At 47.6% G+C, this 24,468-nt stretch overlaps 2 protein-coding genes and 1 long non-coding RNA gene across 3 annotated transcripts in view; 1 reads left to right on the top strand and 2 right to left on the bottom strand.

Moving 5' to 3' along the window:
• GATAD2A (GATA zinc finger domain containing 2A) overlaps positions 1-2,883 on the bottom strand; it is a 68,244-nt gene extending 65,361 nt beyond the window's left edge. Inside the window, exon 1 of the mRNA XM_063357992.1 lies at positions 2,829-2,883. The gene's annotated coding sequence lies outside the window, so the exon portion shown is untranslated. The remainder of the gene's footprint in view (positions 1-2,828) is intronic.
• A 599-nt stretch (positions 2,884-3,482) lies between these two features.
• On the top strand, positions 3,483-6,582 carry LOC134526267 (uncharacterized). Its single transcript, XR_010073920.1, has 2 exons — positions 3,483-4,235; positions 6,469-6,582. It is a non-coding gene; the product is annotated as an uncharacterized LOC134526267 (long non-coding RNA).
• On the bottom strand, positions 5,129-24,238 carry MAU2 (MAU2 sister chromatid cohesion factor). The gene is made up of 19 exons (XM_063357987.1): positions 23,784-24,238; positions 23,671-23,688; positions 23,345-23,410; positions 22,567-22,662; positions 20,842-20,936; positions 20,337-20,364; positions 19,709-19,864; positions 19,014-19,160; positions 18,446-18,536; positions 17,710-17,813; positions 16,582-16,659; positions 15,957-16,022; positions 15,586-15,669; positions 14,604-14,653; positions 14,283-14,360; positions 13,708-13,819; positions 13,000-13,090; positions 11,190-11,317; positions 5,129-9,762 (listed from the first exon to the last, which is right to left on the bottom strand). Exons 1-19 carry the CDS (start codon positions 24,210-24,212, stop codon positions 9,688-9,690), a joined length of 1,992 nt encoding a protein of 663 aa, XP_063214057.1. The 5' UTR covers positions 24,213-24,238; the 3' UTR covers positions 5,129-9,687.
• Between the last annotated feature and the right edge of the window lie 230 nt (positions 24,239-24,468).

Below are 24,468 nucleotides of genomic sequence, written 5' to 3'. Positions count from 1 at the left end.
GCAAGTGGTCCAAAAGTTTTGAAAACTGTAACTTGTAATTCACTGTTCCAGTTCATTCTGGCCCTAGCAGTAGAAAAGCTCCAAATCCTCATTCCACAGCATTACACTATTACTAGGAAACATTCTAGGGCTGTCTCTGCTCTTCCCTTGGGAGTGCTGCTAAAAATGTGGCTGTGACCCATTGAATAAGTCACCACTATTACTTTTTTAATTCCCTACCTGCCTTTGGAAAGCTGTGACAACATGCAAGCCAGTTTCTCCAGAGACTCAACGGACTCCATAAATTCAAGCTGAAGATATTGGGGTGGAAAGTCTCCCTTTAGCACAAAGAGCTGAACTCTTATCGAGATAAGAGACAGTTATACCTAAATCTAGCAATGGCCTTTTTATTTTTCGCTGCAGTAAGGTTAACACTCAGTGGTCCTGCTTCTTAATGTAGTATCCTTGAAGCACGCAAGTCTGTGATGATGGAAACTGGATAATTAACTTTGGATGAAAGCTAATTCACGTTCTCCAAGTAGCTTTCAAAAGCAAAGTTAGTGTGTTTGTGTTACTTTTTTAAACAAAATTTTGTTATTTGTAGTCCCCAACTCGTTGCTTATAGACGAGTTTCTTCCTGCAAGACCCTGTGAAATTACTCATGGACACAGGAAATTAAGATGTTTAAAAAGAAGCCAACTGGGAGACATGAAATAGCCCGCGACATTTTGCTTGCTTCAGATAGTAGCCCGTTGGACAGCAGGATTTAGGGACCACTGGTACACAGACGTAATTTCAACTATATTTGTGTGATAACATCATCTGTTTTACTCTCTGGAAGATTAGGCACTGTTTGAACAGTATGCATACTCAGGTTCACGTAAGACGTGTCATTAAACTCTTGAGAAAGTCTGAAAAAAAAGAAGTGATCTGTACCACTGAAATTGAGATTGGAAGAAAAAGTCAATCTACAGCTTAAAAGAAGACTGCCCACTAAAAAGATATGTTTTCTTTCTTAAAACTTTGTGGTTGGTGCAGTCATGAAAAGTACCGAAGTATCTCCCACAATTTTCTTTGCATTTAATAGTGCTTTGTATTCAGCTAGTTCAAATAAATATTTGTGCCACCAATTTCTAAGTTGTTTAGGAGTTACATTTAAGGGTCCCTCTCAAGTTAAAGCCAAAATAAAGGCTTTTTCTTCCCTTACACTTTTTTGTTTGGAATTTGCTGCTAAAATGCTGCGAAGAGGCAAAATTTGTAAAGTTAGTTACTTCTAAATACTTGAACTGACAATATTCTCTTACATACAGCAACTGCCACAGCGTACATGGCTTGTACATATACTCCCTTATCTCTCTCTAGCTTTTCACCACATTTATCACAAAGACAGGGAAAAAAGTGCAAGACAAATAGAAAATTAATAATGAATTAGATTTTTTAAGAAGCCCTCTAGATATGTCCTGTGAAACATGGCAGATAGCTGGGGGTGAGGAGAAGGTGGCAGACCACAGACAGGATATAACTTTATTTGGAATAGAGCTCATCTTGCGTACAAACTAAATCCCCCCCACCCCCCAAAAGTAGTACAGAGATAAAACGCTGCCAGAAAAAGAAAGTGGTCGAGGCGAACGCAATAGTGGCGTTTTCAAATTCGCGAAAACGAGCCCGGTGCTCAATCTTTGCGCACGCAACCTCCGGGCATCTCGACAGAGGGGTATACGGACTCCTCTTTGGCATCAGCCCCACAAAACACCTCCATCTTAAGTCCTGTCGTGAATTCAACCCATCTGGCACTCTCCAGCAAGCAACCAGTTTTTTTGTTCCTGCTGAGCAGGTCCCCTCCGTCAGTGGCCTCACCCCGCCTGCCTTCACCCTTTCTTCCCAGGGACGCCTCACCCACCGCGGACCCTCCGGTTTGTTTTTTTTTTTTGCTGCCCCGGGACAGAACTTTGTCCATGGCCGGAGTGACACTTTTCTCTCGCAGTGGGCGTCCGGTTCTGCCCCCGCAGCAAACACCACCGGGGCTTCTCTCAGGACTCCTTGGTACCTTCCTCACCCAAAAAGCCGCCCTCCTTCCCCTCCCTCTCCCCCTGGCAGCACCTTCCCTCTCCGGCCGCCGGCCTCTCCCCAGGCCTGCTCCGGAGCCGGCTACACCCAGCCCGGCCCGGTGGCCCCAAGTTTTTTTTTCCCGGATGCCCCATCTTTAGCATCGGTAGTTCCCTCCCCTCCCCCACTTCCCCTCCCCCGCCTTCCCAAGTCTCTGGGACTAATAATCTGGCTTTGCTGACATGCTCTGGTAGCTGTGCCTATCGGGCAACTCCCAGGATGCACTCTTCGCTCCTCCCTGGCACCCCCTCAGCCTTGCCCACCCTCCCCGGGTACTTCCCCAGCCCTTTTTATAAATTTTTTTTTTAAATTCCCCCCCCCCCCCCCTTTTTCCCCCTCACACCCCCCCCCCCCCACCAGCTCTGTGAGCGCCCCTCCCAACCCCGCTCTTCCTCAGGCCCAATTCCCCAGCGTCCCTCCGGGCCTTCCCCTCCCCCGCCGTGCCCGGGCCCCGCCGCCCCCGGGGCGCCCACACCCGTGTCCCCGAGTGTGTGTGTGTGTGTGAGAGGGGGGGGACACACCGCCGTCCCTCACAGCCACCACACGCCGGTCCGCGACACCCCCACCCCCCGCGGCGCAGCGACCCCCGTTCCCCCCCCAACCTCCTTCCTCGCCTCCTCACTCGCCCCTTCCCCTCAGCCCCTCGCCCCCCTCGGGGTGTCCCCCCGTGTGCGTGTGTGTGTGTGTGTGTCCCCTCACCCCCCCGGTCCCCAGGGGCTGCGGGGGGCGGGGATGTCACTCACTCTCCTCAGCCCCCTCAGAGCCGCCTCCTCCTCCTCAGCGGGGCCCGGGCCGGACTGGGGCCGTGGGGGGAGGGGAGGCGGCTCCCTCAGGTGGCCACTGACAGGAGGAGGGAGGGAGGGAGGGAGGGAGGAGGGGGCTGCGCGCGCAGGGAGACCCGCCTCGCGCCGGGCTCCCTCCCTCTCCCCCCCCCACCCCCCCCGCTCCCCCCCCCCCTCCCCGTGCCGCCCCGCGCGCTGCCGGCGGCGCGGGACTCCCGGGGTGGCGCCGCGCGCGCCACCAACCGTCACCTCCTCGGGACGCCGGCCCCGCCCACCCCCGTTGCTAGGCAGATTTGGACAAACTTGCGCCGCCGCGCGCGCCTCGCCCCGCCCCCTGCTCGCCCCTCTTTTTATTTTTTATTTTTTTGAAACGCGCTACGGACGGCTGCGACGCCCAATCAAAAGCGGGGGTTGCCCAACGCTCCAGCCAATCGCGGCTCGAGCCCCGCCTCCCGCCCGCCCACATACTAAGCGGTGAGGAAAAGAGGCGGGGCGGCCTTTTGATTGACAGGCAGATTGGCCAGTAAACGCGGAGCGGCGCTGGGTGGGTGGGGAGGACGGGAGCCAATGGACGGCGCGGCGCGCGGGGAGGGGGCGTGGCCGGCGCCAGGCCGGGCTGTGGGGCGCCGGGGTTCGGCCGCGCCCCCCCCGGGACCCGGCGGCGGGACAGGACAGGCCGGGCCGGGGTGGGGAGAGCCGGGAGCCCCCGCCGGGCACCTCGCCGAGGCCGACTGAGGTGATGCGCTGCCCGCGGGGAGGGGCCGGAGCCGCCGGCGGCCCTTATCCATCCGCGCAGGCCGGCCTGGGGCCTCCGATAGGGGCCGGCGGCGGGGTCGCTCCGTGAGGCGGGGAGGGGGAGAAGGCCGTGAAGCGCCGGGGAAGGGCCCCCCGCTGTCCCCGAGCCCCGCCGAGCGTGGGGCGGGAAGGGGATGAAGCGGGGGCAGGAGCCGGGGCCCGGCAAGCCCCGGCAAGCCGCCCGGGGGCCGGGCGGGCCGCGGTGGCGGTGAGTCATCCCCGCTTCCCCCGCGGGTCTGGGGCAGGGGTGCGCGGAGCCTTCCCCCGCCGCCGGCCGCACCCCCCGCACGGCTCCGGCACCATCCTGCCCCCGCCGGAGCTGGCGAAGGGACGTTAACCCTTGGGGTCCGTCACGCCCCCGGGGTTACCGACACCCGCCCGGCCAAACCAACGCGCAGAAACGGGGACAAAGGAATTAATAAATTAACTTTCTCCATGGGAGTCTCCGAACGACCGCATTCACGCGAAAAATGTCTTCTGAGCCGCCAGCTCGCTACTTGGGTCTCTGACACGAGCCTCAGGACTTCTTATTCAGCATTTTTAGACACCTGCAAGCGAGCTTGTTCTTAGAAGGTAAAAAAGAAAATAAAATCGTGGGTGAAGCAGGTTTATAATTGAGGGTAAATAAAGCGACAATAGCTCAGTTTAATGCCAGATGCAATTGTTTTTGTGAGGAAGGAACTGCAGATAACCAGGGTAGGGAGAGTGGAGGGTCAGCATAGCCAAGTCTTATTTTTGACAGAAAGGAAGCTGCTGTTTGGGTTAAAATTTTCACATAGTGAGTAACTTGTTGGAACAGAAGCTACTCAGCTTCTGCGATGAAATTCAAGGGACTAGTACAGCAGCTCAGATGACATTTTGGAAAGGGACGGTATGCAGAAAGTTTTAAAATTTTCAGTTTCTTCAAAGTTTTACTTGCAGAGAAATTAATTCAGCAGTTTTCTTCCTTTTAAATTGAAGTCAAGGTGTAAAAATACTTGCCAGAACCATTCAAATTTTGGGATAAAAGACAAAAAAAAAAAAAAAAAGGCAATTTCCATTAAACCAGATCCCGTTTGTGAAGACCAAATAGAATCAGCATCTTCCTTGGCTGCACAATTGCTGTGAAAGATCCTTCTGTCCAAGTAGGAAAAATTCCAGCTGTTTGACCAATCCACAAAAGTCTTGTTTTAACCCCGCCACCTGCCTGGGCTCTGGCATCTCTGGGGCAGGTTCATGGCCACCTCCAGTCCTTCGAGCAGGAAATTCTGGTCCCAGGCAGGAGTCCCCAGCCTGAGTGCAGGCAGAGCAGGATCTGTCCCCGCTCCCCCCTTGTCACCCACCGTCCACAGCCTCCTGTCCTCCCGCCCCACAGCCGGGAAGGCCTTAAACATCTTCCAACGGCAGGTGCTGGGACGTTGGGGTAAGTCCTTTCTAGGCAGGATCACCTGCAGATCAACCCAAGGAATTCGTATTCTACAAACTGCTAGAAGAAGTAAAATTAAACTTTATTTAAAAATTCTTCTATTATAGAAAACGAGAGGAAGCAAAGGCAACAAGGTAATGCCCCCGGTTCCACCTCATTACATGAGTTACTGTATTTACAGGTTCAGGAAGGAGCGCGGGCAGAAGGTACACGTCCTGCTACTTAACGGAGAACTACAAACACTTAACAATACATTGTACAAACCCGACAGAACATTTAAAGGTTCACTGCAGGAAACAATTAAATACACTTGCTAAGACGGACAGTAGAAGAGCACAGACGGGTGTTATTTCATCCTGATTTCTCCCGGAGTTCTGTACAACCTGAACTACCCACGTGATTTTTCTTTCTCACTCGCTTCTCGCCAGCGCGGCGAGAACTGCCGTACAGCACGGAAAAATTATGGAAAAAGGTTCATCCAGCATGATTTGGAGGGGTCAGTAATTCTCTAAAGGAAAACAGGACATTACCGAACCCCTTCTATCATAATTTTACTTTCTGGAGAATTTAGAAAAACTGAATAAAATTAAAGCAGTGAAGTAACATGGAATACGTGGCGCTGAACTCCATGTGTCCACAGGCAGCGTCGCAACTTAAGGCCCAAACATTTTAATCAATGTCCATTTTTCACTCCTGGTGCCGCAGCGAGTGCGCAAATGGGGGGACAGGGAATACATTTCAGGATTTTTATTTTATTTAAATTCCCTAGCTGCCAAATCTAGATTTTCTGCGCACGTGGGCCTTTCTGATGGTCATACTGTAGGAAATGAAATACAACAGGCAAACACTTCTTCAGACTGCGTTCTCTATACATATATAAGTTTTTACACTATCTACAAAACAGTGATTAGATGCTTCCGTGTAAGTTCTTGCTACTCCTTTAAAAATACTAGAGAAAAAAAACTGTACAGTTCTCTAAATTACATCTTTAGAAGAATAATTTTTTTTTTTAGAAGTTCATAAAAGACTTCATGTTTCTTTCTATAGAGAATTAAATGATTGGACAAGAAAGATTAGAAATATGTTGTTCAAATCAAGTTAGACAGACCTAGCACTTAACAGAACATTAGCTGTAAACTTCTAGTTTTCTGTTCAACTTTACATACGCATTCGAAAATTAGGAAGAACTTCAGTCATGAGGTCCTTGTTTTAATCTCTGCTACATACAAAAGATACTGAAAAGCAAAAACTATTAAATAATTTAATATACAAGTGTAGTTAAAAAGCACTGTACATTGTAACAAATGTACATTGAATTTCAGAGATAGAAAAATCACCGAGTTATTTTCAAATTTACATGATTTTTTTTTTTTTTTTTTTTTTAAATTGTGGGATGGGAAGAGGACTCTGGAAAAGGAGCAGAGTTGTGGACGTCCCCGGGCTGGGGGTGCGTGCAGCCGAGTGCGAAAGGCCCAGGTGAAGCTGCTTCTCGCGGACGGGGAAAATCCCAGAGTTGTAACGTCGGGAGGAACAAGTTCAGCTGCCGCATTTCCCGAATGGTTCCTGTTAAAACCTGGGCGCACTTAGACCAGAAGCGAGCAGGAGCCTTTCCCTCAAGTACTTCCTTCCCTCCCCAGAACAGCCCAGCGAGGGATTTCAACTACAAACCAACTGGCTTCACGCACAAGTACCCGCAACCAGAAGCCGGAAAATCAGTGCTTTTCGCTCCCCGTAACACAACCTTCCGCCCGGCGGGTCCCCCAGCTGGGAGGGAAGGTCAGGAGATGCGGGCGCCCGAACCGGCGCTGATGGGCATCTCGCTTGCTGCAAAATGCTTTTTCTTAAACTCAGCCCAAACCACAGCTCTCCAGAGTTGGGATTTTTTTTTTTTTTAATATCGCCTTATAAAAGCAGCACTTTTTTTTGGGCCAGCATTTAAAGCAAATTATTATCGTTGCCATAGGCATGTAATCAGTTAAATAACAGCCTCAGATTGGATGAAAAAAAAAAAAAAAAAAGAAAAAGAGAATGCCTGAATTACCTGGATTATTTCTAGCAGACTTTAAAGTACATCTTTTTCAGTTACTCGTCATTCCTCCGCTGCTAAGAGCACTCAAGACAGTGGCCACTGCACCTGGGTGCTTAAAACCAGGTAGTGAGTTCCTGCAACTCAGTGACTTACAGAGGGACCAGCCAGAGAGAGGTACTGCCTCCTACACACGCCCCAAAAAACAGGGGAAAGACTTAAAAATAGTCCATGGGGTATCAATATTCCCAAGGCAGGATTTACCTGATCATTCCTGATCAAAATCCAAGCACGTCGGAGCCGCTGAAATTGTTCTAAGGGCTGCCTGCGGCATGGCCCGGCTGTCCCGGACCAGCAGCGGAGCCAGTGAAGCCACCACCTCTCGCCACAGGCCACATGGGCAGCCAAGTGCCACCAAGGCGCCAGCATGGAGACGAGCTCCTGCCCCCAGTGCTGGGTGCCCGGCAGCTCCTATGGGAATGCCACAGCTCCCATGGGAATGCCACAGCAGGCCAGCCATCGGCTCTGCCACCCAAAGCCTCAGAGGGGACAGGAGACCGTGACAGCCGGGTGGCAGCCATGGAACAGGACCTCAACGAGCAAGCGATGCAGAACAGGGTCCACCCGCGTGAGTTCTCCCTGGATTTGGTACCTCCAAATACCCCACGCGCTAACTCACAAATATCTTTCCTATTTTTTGAGTTCTAAGGGAGATTTTAAACAGCCCTGAATTCTTTCCTTGCAAACCCAGCAATAAAACTCTCTCCCTACATCAATACTGAGGCCATGTTTTCCCTGTAGGAGTTTTAACAAGGCCTCTTGTTATATACATGGCTTCTGCAAGAGTAAATGGCTAAAAACAGGATCTAAATCGGCATCGCGTGTCCAGTAGAGAAAAGATAAAATCCTGTTTTGGTGATTGGACAAGCACTTGTCCAGTTATTGTCATTCAGTGGTAAAAATGGAGGGGTTTGAATGACAAAAAGCAAGTGTGTCCGTGAGCTGTTGCTAGAGAGGGGACAAACTGAAAAAGAATGACCACTGGAGACAGATTTCACAGTATTCCTTCTACAATAAAAGTTCTAAAGGTTTAAGGGGGTCAGATATTTCCTCTAAAACATTCTCCTCCTCCCTCAGAAAAAGAGGCAAGCACAGAAAGCCCTACGCAAGTTCATTTTTCTAGCAGATTCCTCTTCCCTCCCCCTTTTAAGTTGGGAGATAAATATGCAGAGCTACCAAGAGAGAAAAACACCTTTATTCAACCCCATGAACCTCGCAAGCTTTACAGGGCGCTACGACGGACTGGCACACATCCTCGCTAGAAAGCTGCTGACGCTCCATGGAATTAACAACTCCCATTAACTATTTTGTGCAGAACAACCCTGGGCCTCGTCTCTCTCCTGTTCCGAGAGAGCTGCAGAGGCGCAGGCAAACGCAGCGAGAATTCACAAAAAACTGAGCTAGAACAGGAAAGCTAACACAGAAAAGTTTGGAAACTTTAAAATTTTTGCCAAGGGTAAGACTAGAGTTTAGTTTTTATCATAAGCCTCTGGCTTATATTAGATCTGGGTTTTAACCACCTCGTTTAACTCTGACTTCAATCACTTGTAAAAATCATTAAGGCACAGACGCTGCCTTCCCTTGGCGAGGCTGCAGCAAAGATGCAAAACGCTGTTTCCCAGTTGCTTGGCCACGGAGGGATTACACGGGGGGACGAGAAATTTCCCCCTTCCCTACAGATCATGACAAAGTAGCGGCGCTGGAGAGAGCTGTGGTTCTGCCTTACCCCGCGCGGGACTGGACGTCACTGCGGGGAGATGGAAGGAAGACCCTCATAGGGACAAAGCGGTGGCACATTGTCACACGCTCAGGAATCTGGGACACGGAACCTGCTCCTCTGCCAACGACGTCTGCTCCGCTCAGCCTGGAGCGGAGCCCGAGGACACAAACACACCCCCGTCAGAACTCGCATCTCCCCGATCTCATCCTTACCTTCACCTGCAAGGCTACAACAGCACCGGCAGCAGCTTGCAGACAACGAGAAGGAAAGAATATTACCTCAGAAACTAAATTTAGAACTTTAGGGCACCCTACGATCAAGCATGATTTAATCCAATTATTCCCAGGAGCGAAAGGGTGCAGGAAACATTAAACTGGGCACGCATCGTACTTCGGGGAAGGCTGAAGTATTTAGAATACAATTAGTATTCAAAACTGTGTGAGTCCTCTTCATTTCCTGTGACAGTTTTTTTAAAAAGTCGGTATCTAAGAATTTAAGGAACAAGCGTCCTTTGGACTAAACCTTAATTCTCAGCAAGAGGAAAGCAGATTAAAACCAGCAGGTATATACACACTAGCTGTATATTCACACACAGGTAAAAGCAGCTTAAAATGCCCTTCTCACTTTGCAAGTCTATGAAATGTACGTTGTCTTTCTGCAATCGGTTTCCTACAAGGCCCTCACTAGAAGAGGAATTTGCTGCCTTTTCTTTGAAGAAAAGATTTTTGCATGAATTTTTTTTTTTCTCCTTTTTTGGCATTTTTTTTTTTCTTTCTTTCTTTTTAAACATAACTGTCCCGATAGTTATTCTGTTTCACAGGAGACTGGCCAGGCTGGTGGTGGGTCCGTTCTGTGCCTGGAACTGTACAGGAGGTGGTCCATCTGTCCACTGAAAGATAACAAACAGCATGAAAATCCTACAGCCGCTGCTGGGGAGGAACGGCGGCGGGGCTGGAGGAAGGAGCTCGCCATGCAGACGTTCACTTCCTCCTGACGAAATCTTTAATTAGCTCAAGAAGTTGCGTATCAGGTTTGACTTTGTTTTACATGTGTGGAGCTCCCGGCGCTTGACTACCTTTGGAACCGCAGCCACTCCACGCGCCCGTCGTTCCAAACCTGACTCCCGGGCTGCAGCCAGGGTGAGCGACAACCCAGCGAAAGCCTTTCCTGCTCTCACCGGGAAACCTCCCACCCTCCGAACAGGGAAACTACGACTTGCACAAACAAGCGGCCCCGCTTTAGATGGGTCTGAGCCCATCAAACTGCAGCTACGGCCTTTCCAGAGCAAGTAACGCGTCTGGTTCTCACCTGTTTCATCACTCAAGTATTTTCCTCTTTAATTAGTCAAAATCTCCTAAAATGGGCAAATGTAATATTTGGTTCTTAATCCTCTTCCCCCTCCAGATTTTTAATCCATCACAGATTATGCAAAAGCCAGCGCTGGCGAGCAGAGACAGGGGAGGTGGGAGCACGGGCCCAAGGACTGCCGTGACGGATGGAGTCGGGCACCTGGCTGCATCGCAAACACTTCCATTCTCCCAAGTCTCAGGATCCTTTTGCAAGTAAATCCAGGAAATAACATCTTCCTATTGGCCTTTTTTCCTCCCTTCTACTCCCCAAAAGGGAATGTTGGGGAAAAGATCTCAAGTTCCTCGTATCCCACATGCCCATTTGGACATTATTTCAGTCCAGAACATTAAGTTGTTGCTGAGTTGCAGCTTAGGAGACCATTCTGTATTTTTAAATCAGTGTTAAAAGTGTTTCTCAGAGAAAGGACATCAATATTTGAAGTCCAAAGAAAGTTGCACTTTAAGGCGATGGCTATACAGGCATCAAACGGTGTATTAAGTAGCAATTCAGATTTACAGATAACGGGAGAAAACCCTTAGGAATGCTCAAGTATCAACAGAAACTACTTTTAGCAGCATACGACAAAGCATTCCCCAGAACAAGGGATGATCTAAACATTAAAATTAAAACTTGAGAACGCGGTAAGGTTCTTCCAAAAGTAATGGCTGGCCCCAAAACAAAGTGGCCACCTCCTACAAAAACCATTTAAAACGCATAAGTTCTGGCATGCCAAGAAAACACTTCTAATAAAGAAAGACCATACTCACCAAATAAACATTACAAAAGTGAATTAATTAACTGAGTCACACTTCCTTTTCCTGTTATCAGTCCAGTTTAAATATAGGGAAGTAGCCCGAATTTTGGCAACTTCCCGAGAAGTGCGGTCAGCAGAAGGAATGGGAAAGGAAAGCAAAGCACGTTGTTTTGTCCCAAAACCGCTCGTAACTGCACGACAACGATTCTTACCGTGATGAGGTTGTGTTCTGGAAGACTGCACGCTTCGATGTGATCCTGCAGGAGCTGCTGTGAGAAGTTCTGATGCATCTGTGCCGCCTCGTGTGCATCCATGGCGTTTCCGCAGGCTTTGTTCAGGTCTGGAAGACAAGAGCATCGTGTGCTCACCAAGAAACGCTCTTTGTACTTGTTTTCAACGGAACCAGCTCTCTTATCTGAAAAGATCATTCTCTGTGTTTGGTGGATCCCTACATTTGATGGCTAAATCATTTAAACAGCCAATATACTGAAGTCACGTAACTTCTGAGTAAAAACCTCCAAGAGAAGCGGGGGCACATGGGGAACCCGAAGCCTTCCCTTTTCCAATAGCACTGGCAGAGCACACTGCAGGATTTGGTGTCATTTTAGTTGCCAACTATTAAAAAAAAACAGCATTACAGGAGCTCCAAGAGGAGGAAGCAAACGCCTCACTCCAAAACCAGCCCCTGCGCAGTTTGGGGCCGCATTCTGAGTTTCCAGCACCACCTAGTGGGAAGAGGGAAGACGCGTGGGCTCCTCGCTGCGGCTCCGCGCTCCGGCAGCACAGGTCTCAGACAGCAAGCAACTTTTATTTTTTTGTGAATCCTGGCTTTTGGGGTTCTACAGAAGGCTCCTGCTTTGCGGACGCTGTGAGCTGATCCTAGCGTCTCGTTTTCCGAGATTTACTCGCAGGCATTCGCTCAATCAGATTTAAGGCCGGTAACCTACTGAAAATCACGCTACTTCAGCTGTAAATTACAAGCAGCACAGCGTGGCGGGGGCTGAGACGCTGCACCTCCTGTCGCTGAACATGTGGTTGTGTTTTGTTATTCCTCATCAAGCACCTTTTCTTCAAGAGTAGGTAATTAGTTCTAGAGAGGAAGCTCTTAGGGGAAAAATGAAAGCAGAACGGAAACTGCCTCTTGCTGTTCCCAGGCTGGTGGATACGACCGGAGGCAACAGCAGCTGAGTACGGGATGCTGTTTCATCTACAGCAGATTCAACATCGTACTATCGGCATGTTTTGGACGCGAACTACCACTTGGAAACGAATAAGAAAATTATTTCAATTGCCTGGAAGCACTTTTGAAGCGAAGGCAATGGCAAAGCAGAAAATCAGCCTGGCCCATGGCGCTCAACGCAGAGCAGCTTACAGTAAACATGACAATTTAATATAAATGGAAGCTGCGGGGTAAGTTCTTGGAAAAAAGGGTAGAGTTACCGCTTTATTTTCTAGTGAGAGCAAATCAATTGCAGCATTAATGTTGATGGTCTGCCAAGAAGCTAGTCAATATTTGAACAAAGCATCCTGGGGCCTGTGCAAGTCAGATTAAACAATATTTACGTATGGAGTGATATAATTAAAGGCCATACACAGAAGAAAAGCTTAAGTGAAACTTAATCAAATGTTTACTACGGTTGGAACTGCAGTCAAAGAAAAGCAGAGCGGTGGCAGAGTGGCTGCTTCGCGGGTGCGAACCGGAGGGCTCCAAAGGGTCACCACTTACTGTTTCTATCATAAAGGCCACCCAGCCCCGACGGGAGAAACCCGTGCGAGGCACCAGTCACACGGGGATGCTGGAGCTCTGCGGGGCCTTCTCACCGCCCCCCAAACCCAACTGGAGGATCCGAGAGCAGTGCCAGGGCTGCAGACCAGTAACTGGAAGAACCATCCTGCAGCTCTACTGGTATTTCATAAACCCAGGCAGTCTCCTGGCGAGACACATCCCCGTTCTCAAGCCCCAGTCGGCAGCAACAGGCTTTTTGCCACTTTTTTTAAGAACAAGACCGTTTCCTAACTTACCTCTCAACAGAGCTGAGGACCACAGCTGCACAGACATATCTGGTATCTTGCTCGCAAGCTGCATGGCTGGTACTACCATATTATTACTTTCCTGGTGAAGAACAGATCATCAACATAAAATGAATATTATTTTTTTTCCCCTCCTTGCAAACACACATTACATAGAGATATTAAACTTGTGATGAAAAATTTGCCTACTTTAATTGCTGCCGTGTTCTAGCTAACAAGTGGAAGTGCTTAATGGGACAATAACCCAAACACATCATCTAAAGCTGCCTAGAATTTTGCTCTGTCCTAGGAATTATGGTGTCTCTGTTGGGCAAGATAATAGAAATATTTCACGTGTTCTGGCATATGGTGAGAATTAAGGAGCTTGTACCCACAATTCCTTCCAAAACAATCCGGTTGAATGATGTTATTTGTCCTTTATTCAGCTCCTTTTTTTTTTTTTTCCCCAAGTGATTTCAGGCATTATAGAAACACACGCTTCTAGAACAGACTCCCAACACCACTACTTTGTTAAAGTGTTATTAAACGTGCAAATTACAGCTGCAGAATTATGTAAGTCAATAAGCTGCCAACTTTTAGTGGGACACCAATAAACAAGTGTTCTTAAAATAAGATCAATTTCACAAAACGTCCTGATTCTCTTTGGCAAACGACAAGTCAAACCCGGACGCGGTAAGAGGAGCGAGAGCAGAGGCTTACCCTGTGATTCCCTAACACATAGAATATATGACCCAGGAGTACGAGAGAACACGCCGTTAATCGGTTCAAGTCTTCGGCATTTGACATTTTCAGCGTCTCTCGCAAAAATCGTCTACCAAAACAGAGCAAAAATAAAGTGTTTTAAAAACCCTGCTTTCCCTCCAGCATGCAAAAAAACATAATTAAGAACTGAATTAATTTGCCAACTGGCAAATATTAGCACTCGGGAATAAACATGTGCTGCAGGTGACCTTAAACAAAGCACTTAATTCCCAACGCTCACCTTTCATTTAGCAAAAATGACTTTAACAGAGCTTTGAAAAGCTTGTTTCAGATGTGCCGTGCTCTGCGGTGGCACAGCTATTATTATTATCAGCATTCAGAACTAAAGAGGTCCAAACTGAACAACTTCCCGGTATTTTCCGCCAAGTAAAACAGAAGGTTGACTTAAATCCACAGGGAGAAGCACTGGCGGGTTTGAAAGCAAGGCCTCGGGGGTTTCATTTTTATCTTAAAAAGCTTGATTTAGTTTCTCCTTTTTTCCCCACCTTCCAAGCGCAGCGATTTGTACTCACTTTGCCTCGTTGTATCTTCCTTGAAAGAAGGAGAAGAGGCCTCGGATGTAGAAAGCTGCTGCTCGAAGACAGTGAGAGCTACGGACAAAGGAAGGCACTGAGATCTCGGCATTGTGCAGGGACCACACGCATTACAGACAAGATTTCTAGGAATTTGCCTAATAATCAAATCTCCAAACAAACCATTATATTTAACCCATGGTCAGAACTTCTGCCTTGAAAAGGAGTCGATTATTTTGTTTTCTTTTGAAAAAAGCCTGCTGTAAATCCAGTATTACCATCACCAATGCAACATCAGCATGTAGTTTCTGGAATTCTCACCTCACAGGGAAGTTATGGTCTGGATTTATCCTTTCCAACAAGCTGTAAAGCTACAAAGTGGGAGGAGAAAAGAGAGACAGTCAGCGTTTCTCACAAATACGAGCTTACGGTACCGACAGCAAGTGTTTCTATAGGAAGCGCACACCAAATCAAAACGGTGCAAGTCACCACAAACACACCCAAAGTTTACTTGTGCTGGTTAAATCATAGCACAAACATTCCAATATTAGGAGTTTTCATGCCCATTTTGATCCTAAAATCAAGTTTTATACAAAATACGTTCCCTCAGACTTTACAGAACTTTCTATACAATGTTAATATTTCCTCAGAAAACTTATAGCTGTCGCGTCTAACCAAGCTGTTGGAGACCCAAATGAACGCTGTATCGGATCTGCTATTCAATTAAAACCAGAAACCAGCTAAGCAAAAAAAAAAGGGTCATCTTTTTTTATTATTATTTTTGCTCTCTAAGCTTTTTAACAAAGTACTGCGTGCTTGGTGAAAGAAGTCGATTTACAGCCTCTGAAAGATCACGCACAGCTGAATTTTCACGTTAACGTTGCTTCAGGCCCAGTGCTGAAGCAAAAGGAACACACGTGTGCGTGTACCTATTTCTGGATGTTTAGTTAAACCTTGCTAGGTTTCACGCAATCTAATAAAACCCCCGAACAGATGGAAACCGAAGCAAACAGGTTGAATGAGTCGAGATGACAGAGTTAAGCACGCCCTTCACACTGGGAAGTTCGCTGGAGAGAATTCTGTGTACGATCCAGAACACGCTGCTTCGGCGCTTTGCGGGGACAGCTCATACCACTGGTTCTTTACCGTTAATTGACACTACGCTAATTAAGGAGGCGCCTGGCCGTCAGACAAGGCACCGCTTTGCAAAAATGGTCAGAAAAAAAAGAATAATCCAAGCACAGGAGCAGTTTTCTCTCCGAGGAAAGTTCTGACTTTTAGAACAAGTCAGACGCGAGCTTACCTCTTGATGCCGGTTGCCTTCCCTGATGTACACGCTGGCTAAGTTCGTCACAATAAACGCCCACAGTTCTTGATGTGTAGTGAGCTAAAATAAAACACGATGACACCAGCACAGTCAAATACTTCAGCACCTAACTCAGGATTTGCTCACCCCATACACATCACAGAGGGGGTGTCCGACGTTTTGCTATTAATAAATCCCCCTGACCTGAACTGTAATCAGCACGGAAAAAAAATGAACCAGTGCAACTCCTACAGATGATCCCCGATTTCCCTTCCAGCCTCAACTGTTCGGTGACCCACACAACCACCGCCACAAGCCCATTTCCACACTGAACATCCCCAGTAAACAGTTTGGGAAGAAAATCTTACCCTCAGTGCTGTAGTAAACTGTGCTTCTGCATTGTCCATGCAATTAACAGAAATGCAGTAGAGCCCCTGTAAAGACACGATATTTCTAAGGTAATGCAGAATACAATTATAGCGAGCCGAGAATGCAAAGAGAGGCGTGCACAAAACCACAGAAATCTCAAGATATTAGCAGGGAAAAAGGTAAGCAACAAGTCTTAGTTTTGCTTGGCTCTGGGAAAAATAAGCAATTTCTACACAAAGTCCTTCAAAATAACATGTTCCTATAAAAAAATGCCCCATTTATCTAAAAAACAGCAATGCCACATAAATTCTTCCTCTTACGCAGTTGCCACAACACCCTGTCTGAAACGTGCGCAGCAGAAATCTCGCGTATTCACCTTGCATGCTATCACGCTACACGTCACTGATTTTAAACAGGGATTTAAGCTTTCCACAGGCTTAAATAACACCGGGCGCGAGTTCCCACAGCAGGCCTGGCAACCGGTAACACACATCCCGTTACTCAGCAGGAAACCTCCCTGTCTGCGTTACTGCCTCCTCAGCGGTTACTGGTGACCGATCAGTACGAGCCCTGGGCAGGGTCTTCCGAAGAGCCAGAAGTTTATTACTAATCACAGACACTTACTAATAGCGTGTGCAGCTGGGCAGCGTGATTAGAGAACAGCCTGGGAGACTGCTGGCAGAGCTGACAGACTTGTGAAATCTGTTAGGAAAAAAAATAACAACATTTTAAGACACTTCTTTTCTTTTCTCCGTTTCATTTGATGCTCTAAATCCATCTACTTGCATCACACACGTCATTCGGTACGTTTCGGTGACTGGTTCAAGAATCCCAAGTCAGGCTCCGAGGCAAAAGCGGAGGCTGGACTTGCCTGAAGCCAAGGCACACACGCCGCTCCATACACACTCCTCCCACGCAGCCGCACACTCAAACTGGTTTTGAATTATTTGCTTTGCAGCAGCTCCACCATATGGTGGCACCACCTGCAACCCAAGTCACAGCTCTCTTCTGACACACTCAGAATTTGGGTTGGCACGCAACAGGAAAAAACGAATCAAAACCTTCCACGGGGTATGTGCTTGTGACAAGTTTTAAGAGCCAGAAGCAATGACTATTCTTTAAGCAAGCTAAATGTCCCCCCGCCCCCCGAGTACGTTCACGAGAAGCTGACAGCAGAGGTTGAGATGATACAGCAGCACGTCCTATAAATAAGGGATGGATGAACAGGAATTAAAAATGACTGTGAGAACAGAAAAAGCACAGTTTTTCCTTGCATTAGAGAACACTGTTGCCCTCTTCCTTCCCCCCAAACTACATAAGAGGAGGAAAGGACAGAAAGGCAGGAAACCTTAAAAACTGAGAAACACTCGGACAAGACGGGAACACTAACAGGAAGAGTTAAGAGCCACTCTGTCACGAATCCGAGGAAAAGGGAAAAGACACCAGAGTCAGACTGCAAAGTACGGTCAGGAAGGCATCCGCTTTAGCCACTGATCAATTATTGGTGACTCCATGAGCAACTCCAAAGCGTTCTTAAAGAAAATATTTAAGAGGAGGCCAGTTCCACAGCTTCAGAGTTGCAGTACCCTGAGCACACCGCCAGGCCTGGCTGTAGCTGTTAGTTCCAGCAGTCTGCACCGCTGGAATCCCCATCTCAGCCCGAGTATCTTTCTCAAAACTAGAATTCCTGTATTATAGGAGTTACGACTGCATACACCCACAACTAGGGAAATGACGAAACCCCATTTTTACCTCCTGCAATGCTGTGGCTTTGTGTCCCGTGACAAGCCGGCACATGATAATGTGTTCCAACAAAATAACTTGGAAAGATGACAAGATGGGACTGCAGTCCAACACTGAGGAGGGAAAAGTAGTTCAGTAAGTGAAGTGAAGGCAACACGAACGTCCCAACCACACGGCCTCCCTGCACCCAGCCAGCTTCCTCAGTCCCAGGTGCCTCAGGAAGACTTCAATACAAAGATTCCTTTGCGGAAATCTTTGGCTGGACCACCTGGTGTCAGAAGAGCCAGCACACTGCCCTGCTCCTCTACCACATGCCATGGGGAGGATGGCATAGGTTTAAATAAAAAACACCACCACCACAAACCCAACAACTCCACCAAAACCACAATGCCTGAGCTGTCAGGAGCGAGAGTCTGAGCACCAGTTAAACAAAAACGTTATAGAGAATCGAAGGCTTGGAAAACCAAATACACAGACAATCAGAAAGGCAACATGAACACGTGTGTATTTACAGCCCCATTTACTGAGTTACAATAAAAACTGCAAAACTTAATTCCCACATTCAAAGTAACTACCCAGTTTTAAAACAGAGCAAAGTTCCTAGCTGCAGCAGAAACAACCTGACAGCAGGCCGTTCCCATGAGCCAAATAAGGTTGCTGTGGTTTTGGTTTGTATTTTTCATTTAAGTTAGCAACAAGTAATGGAAACTTGCAGCATAAGCTAAATGATAATCCTCATCCTTACTTTTTAGCTTCTCTAGCTGCATGAGTGCTTTGTCTGTGTACTTCTGAGCCTTCTCCAGGTATCCTGCTTGCATGGAATGCATCACTGTCACCTGCCGGAGAACAAAGGAAATATTACAAAATATTATCTTTGCAAAGAGGAAAGGGTTGGGAAACTCCTCAGGTTGAAACTCCTCAGCCAGCAGCTTTTTGAAATAACTTTTGTCATTATTTAGTAGTATAATCATATTCAAGAAGTGGGGCAACTGGTTTCAGGACTTTGAAGTCAAGATCGTCGCTCTCGCTGGTAAAAATAAGCCAACGTAGCTCTACTTGGTACAAGTTAATCCAATTCTATTTGGCTCAGATATTAATAAGTTACATTCTAGTTTCCAGACTTCTTGCACAGTCTCTTCAAACACTGACATCACCGAAAGCAACAGTCTCACAGATGCTGTGGCAGAATTAAACTGTCAGTGTAACGTAAAGCAGCATATGGTCTGCAGAATCTATCGCTGCTGGCTCTAAGCAATTTTTAACCAATTCCTCATTAATTAGCAATATACATGAAGTAAAAAAGCGCTTCTCACCAAGTAGACGAGCACACACATGTGCTCCTTGGGCAGCCAGTGAAAGAGATCAGCAGGGTTGCTGGGCAGAATTTCATCGTCGTGCAGCGTGGAGATGGTCTGGATGCACTGCTGAAGCTGCTTCAGGCACGGCTTCACACTTTTCACCTGTGAAAGATGATTCACATCAGCCATCGCTGCTGCAGCCCAGATGCCTGAACATTGACTTAGTTGGGAAAACTTGCCAGGCAATAAATAATCCCTACATTCAGGAAATTAGTTCATGCATAAATCCCAACACCATCATGACAGAACAGCGACTACTTTAGGCCCGTTCCAGGATTAACAACAATCAGCCCTTCGTATTTGCATATATGACCAACAGACGCCCAAAATGTTTTTCAAAATTATACCCAAAGCCTGTTATCTCCACCAACATTGTACAGAGGCAAGAGTGGCTGCTGTGGTTACGAGCATATCACAGTAAACATTTTCCTTGAGGAAGAAGTTGTTAATCTAATTTCTTCACTCCTCATTTTATTTGGGATTAAAATCTGTGGAAATTAAGTTTCATTAACAAAAAGCACAGCGCAGCAAAAAATAAAAATAGATCCCCCCGAATCACATCAGTGTAATAATTAACTACTTTTAAGGCAGTCATCTTTTTCCCCAGTTCTCACCACACGGGATCTATAAGAAGCAGAACTGGGACGTACCTGCCCAGCATCCAGGTAATGCGTGACCTGCAGGACTAGGAAGAACACGCGTAACGACTCCTTCTGGATGGGGTTTCCTTGCCAGTTTTCAACTATTTGCCCACAAAGAGTAAGGAGAGGGTGCACCTCCTGCAGCTTCCGTTCCATTAGAAGGAGCTGTAATTTAAAAGAGAAATTCACTGTTTTTGTGCTAAACGGTTTAAACACTCCAAGAACCACGGCAGAGCCCCAGGTACATCGATCTATTTAAAACAAAACCAGACTCATCGAAGCCATCTTATCGCAAGAGCGCCAGCCTTTTCACATGACCAGATTTCTTCCTCCCTAATTACAAGGGCTCCAGTGACAGTTTGCAGCTATCCATCCAGAAAATTATTTGTCATAATTAGTAAGGGAAGGAAAAAAGTCAAACCCATTCACAAGAATTCCACAAGAATCCTGCAGATATATTTTAATACTTTGCTTGCTCACACACAGACAAAACAGTATATATAAAGCACAGATAAGCATGCAAAATACCTTAAAACAAATAACCTACATTCAGGCAAGTTACATTCTACTGCTCTGTAACATGCATTACGCTAGTTAAACAAGGAAATAGTTCATTTAAAAAGTACTTTCAACTTACCATCCCCTTGCTTAGCAGAAACAGTGCTCTGAAATGAAACAAAACGGTGTCATACTCAGAAAAAGTTACTCAAACGACAACCGTATACAAAAACCCTGAGAAAAAAAAAATATCTGCCATTCTCCCCCTCAAAGACAGTAGACAAAAGGGTATTTAGGAACCTGATGGAGAAAGCACATTTAAAAGCTAGATGGGACAGTTCAATCACAGCCCCAGGAATCCAAATCCCAGCCTCTCAGGTCTGTATCCAGGCTTTGGACAGTTTGAGTTACAATAGTATCTAAGGCCAAACCAGGCTACTGGGAAAATTTGCTGATAAAGAGAATAAGGAAAAGAAAAGACCTGGAGAAACTCTCAGATCCAAGAAAACCCTCAGAAATATTGGTTTGCCTTTAAAACCCACGTAGCAATCACATCTCTAAATAAAACCAGAATAACTCTAAATAAAAAGTAGAGGAAACCAAAATATTTTCTGTGGGAAGGGAAAAAAGTCCAGGGAACTCACCTGGTATACTCTGATCCTACCACCCGAGCATATTCTGCCCCAACTCCGAGAAGGTCACACGCAGATACTAAGTCTTTTTCAAGTGTATGTAGTTGCTGAAAAAAAAAAAAAAACACAACACAGAAGAGATCAGCATTTTCTTTGTGAATCCAATTAGCAATTTTAAAAAACGTAATTATTTCTGTGCTTTACACGTGACAAGTGCTAAACTGGCACTTGTTAAATGTACCATCTGATTTTAGACGCATTTTCCCGGAAGACCTGGCATTCTCCAAAAAAAAGAAAAAAGAAAAGTCCGTAACATTTCAAAGAAAATGTCTCAGCCCAGTTTCATGCCACTCAAAGCTGTCAGAATTCATCAAGATCAAGTGCAGATCAGATCCCAACAGCTCCAGAGTAACCATGGACCTTTACTGGAGTAACTGGAACGACAGAGTGTGTTTTCCAGCAGAAAGAGCAGAGCGAATCTGCAAGGTACGTTTCAGGTGATGGAGAGAGGATGACGCAGCTGCCAGAGCACCTCTCGCTCCCTCCTGCTGTGACTTTTGTGCCTTCTCCCAACTCAGGTAGAAAACCGCACGGTTGTAGAAGAACAGGCACCAAGACAACGAGACACACAGGCCTCCACGGTCAAGCAAATGGCAGAGAGGAAGTACCACACAGAAGAGAAATCAGCAAAGAATGTCAAGCTTCGAGGAAGGATCCTCTTCAGAGGGAGGCACTGAGAAAAACGCTTAAGCTGCTTCTGAGTACTCAGGCATTAACTCATTGCAAAGTAAACATTTGTCCTTTAATCGATAGGAAAGTCAGGCTCTCCACAATTCCCTGTTCCTAAACTACACAAAGGAGCTTGGCAATTCTTTTTAAACTGAGCCGTCTGCTTGTTTAAGCTCATCAGGAAGGGGGAAAAGACAAGTACAGGTGACTATTAAGACAGTCTTCAAAGATAAAATTGCTTCCTAACTAGCTCTCTGCTGCAGAGTACTTGTAAAGAGCAATTAACTCCCTCAACTCTCGCGTTAAACACCTCGAGGCTCTTTAGGAGCAGAGAAGAGGCATAACCTGGAAAAATAGGGGGAGGTAGTAATAATCTGCTTTTCCCACTGATCAGTTAACTTTTTGGATATACTCCCCACCTCATGCATTGGATCACTGAGGAAATTTAAGAGTAGCTACACAGATGAAAACTGTAACAAACGTTAAACACTGCAAATTCCAACACGCACCAGTTTATTCCCAGAAGCAAAGACGGTCCGACCCGTGCAGCTGAAGCCACGCTTAAGAGCACATTACAGAACAGGAAGAGTAACATTGCTTGGAGGCCTTTGCACCAGCTGCTTTTCCCATCCCGGTTCTGCTCTGTGTGCTAATTAGGTTCAAAATAATCAAACGAAGCTCCAATTCCAGCAGGCTTTATGAGATCATTTGCCCTTACTGCTAGCCATGCGTTTTATTTCGCTCTGTCTCTGAAGTCGTGTGTTACTAGAGCCCACAGAACGATCCTTGCCGCCTTCTGCCCTAAGAAGTGTGTCTTTATCCAATCCATAGTCATGAACGTATCATTATTTTATAGCATAAACTTTTCTTCGTCTCCCCATTAGCAGCAATGATTGGGGGAGGGGGGGAAAGCATCCAAGCTCTTTTTAAGGACAATACAGATATTTTCCAGCCAGTTTTTCCAATCACAGCGCTACAGTAACAGGACTATCAATATAAATCACTTACTGCAAGTTGAAAAAGCAATCTACAGTGCCAGTACGGAGTCTGCTGTGAAATCTGAATGGCTTTGCGTAACAGAGGTTTTGCTGTATCCACTGAATTCTGAAACAGAAACATGCACCCTCGTCAACATAAAAACCAGGGTACTGGGAACTTCATCACTAACAATAACAACTTTTAAACTAGTTGCGTTCTCTGTCAACTCCCCATTAAAGTCTCATAGGTCAGAAACCTTAAGACATGAAACAAAACCACGTATTTAACACGCAGGCCCACACATCTACACTTGACACAAAGTCTGAAAGTATTAAATATTTAATTCCTTTGACCGCTATTCCGATATGTGCTTTTTTGCTGCATGCGAGAGAAAAGGCAAACATTTACTTTAGACAAAGTAAAGACTAGTTAAGGCTTTTCTAGAGAAAAAGAACAAAAATAGCCTAGAAACACAACAAAAGCCTGAGGAAAACCATCTACTTCCCTCCCTCCCCCCAAATTAGCTTGTTTTTGTCTAAACAAGGGCTAAAGAAATACTTTGGCCAAGTAAACTTCCTTTGCTGTGGGAGACCTGCACTGCAACTCCAGCAGCAACTTTCACGTGAAGAAAGACCAAGTGTTTTTTAGGCTTACACCTTAGTACTCTGTATTTACATTACAGCTACCTTCTAAAAATTTAATAAGTCTTATTTTTAACCGCGATATACTGCTTCAAGACTAAAGATACTCAAATTAAATGCAGCCCCAGGACAACCGACAATTCCTGCGGTAGTCTCAGTGCACTCACCTCCTGACAATACAGCTCGGACAGAAGGCTGGCTGCCTCAAACTTAACGTCTTCAAACTGGGGAATCTAGCAGCATCAGAGTTAAGTAAACAATAAACACGGCCCGGGACACAGCAGCACCCTGACGTCCAAAAAAAGCCCTTAACAAAACACAGGTGTTAAGAAAGCGACCCGCAACCACGGAAGCGGATTAAAAATACCAGCTAAATCCCCATCCCCAGGGCCAGGGTCTCTCTGCCGAGGTGTTTTGCTGTCGGAGCCCTCGCTGCGGGAGCGAGGTGGCTGGGCAGCGATGCTCCTTGCCCGGGCGTTCAAGAAAAGGATACTTGTTGGGATATCAACCACTGCAAGAGAAGACAGCAGGTTAGTCTGCGGCCACCACAGCCCGGCCCCGCTGACAGGGCCTCTCCCCTCACAACCACCCTCCCCAGAGCCTCACCGCCTTCTCCAGGTGCCCGCGGGCCTGGTCGCCGTTGCGGGTGTGGTGGTAGAGGACGGAGCCGAGCTGGAGGTGGGTGCGGGCCTCCATGCGGGCCGGGGGCTTGCGGGGCAGCACGGCCTGCAGGCAGTGCACGCAGAGCCGCACCTTGGGCGGGCTGGACGTACGGAAGTGCTCGGCCAGGCCCAGCAACGCCAGGTACCACGACTCCCCCCCGGCCGCGCCGCCGCCCGACCCCGACCCCGGTGCGGGCCCAGCGCCGCCGCCGCCGCCACCTCCTCCACCCGCCCCCCCACCGCCTCCGCCGCCCGCCTCCCCGGAACCCGCCGCGCCACCCGCTGCCGGCTGCGACTGCTGCTGAGGCGGCGGTTGCTGCTGAGGGGCCGCGCCGGCCGCCGAGCCCGACGCGCCCGCCGCCACCGCCGCCATCTCAGGGCCGCCGCGACAACACGGGCGGGAGGGGAGGGGCGGGGGCGAGGAGCGGCGCGCGGGGGCCGACGGGATATGGAGTCCGCCCCGCCGCGGGCCGCCGGGAGGCGGCGGCGGGCGCCGACGGGAAATGGCGGGGCGCGCAGGGCCTCATGGGAGTCGTAGTCTAACCAACCTCCACCTCCAGGCTGCTTCGGGGCGCCGGGAAAGGAACGTGGCGACGGCAACCAGCCAGGTAGAAGGCCGGTTCAGCCCC

Source organism: Chroicocephalus ridibundus, chromosome 22 (genome assembly GCF_963924245.1).
Source record: "Chroicocephalus ridibundus chromosome 22, bChrRid1.1, whole genome shotgun sequence".
In the NCBI taxonomy this organism is placed as follows: Eukaryota; Metazoa; Chordata; class Aves; order Charadriiformes; family Laridae; genus Chroicocephalus; species Chroicocephalus ridibundus.
Note: the sequence above shows the minus strand (reverse complement) of the source record. Positions and strands in the feature narration are given on the sequence as shown.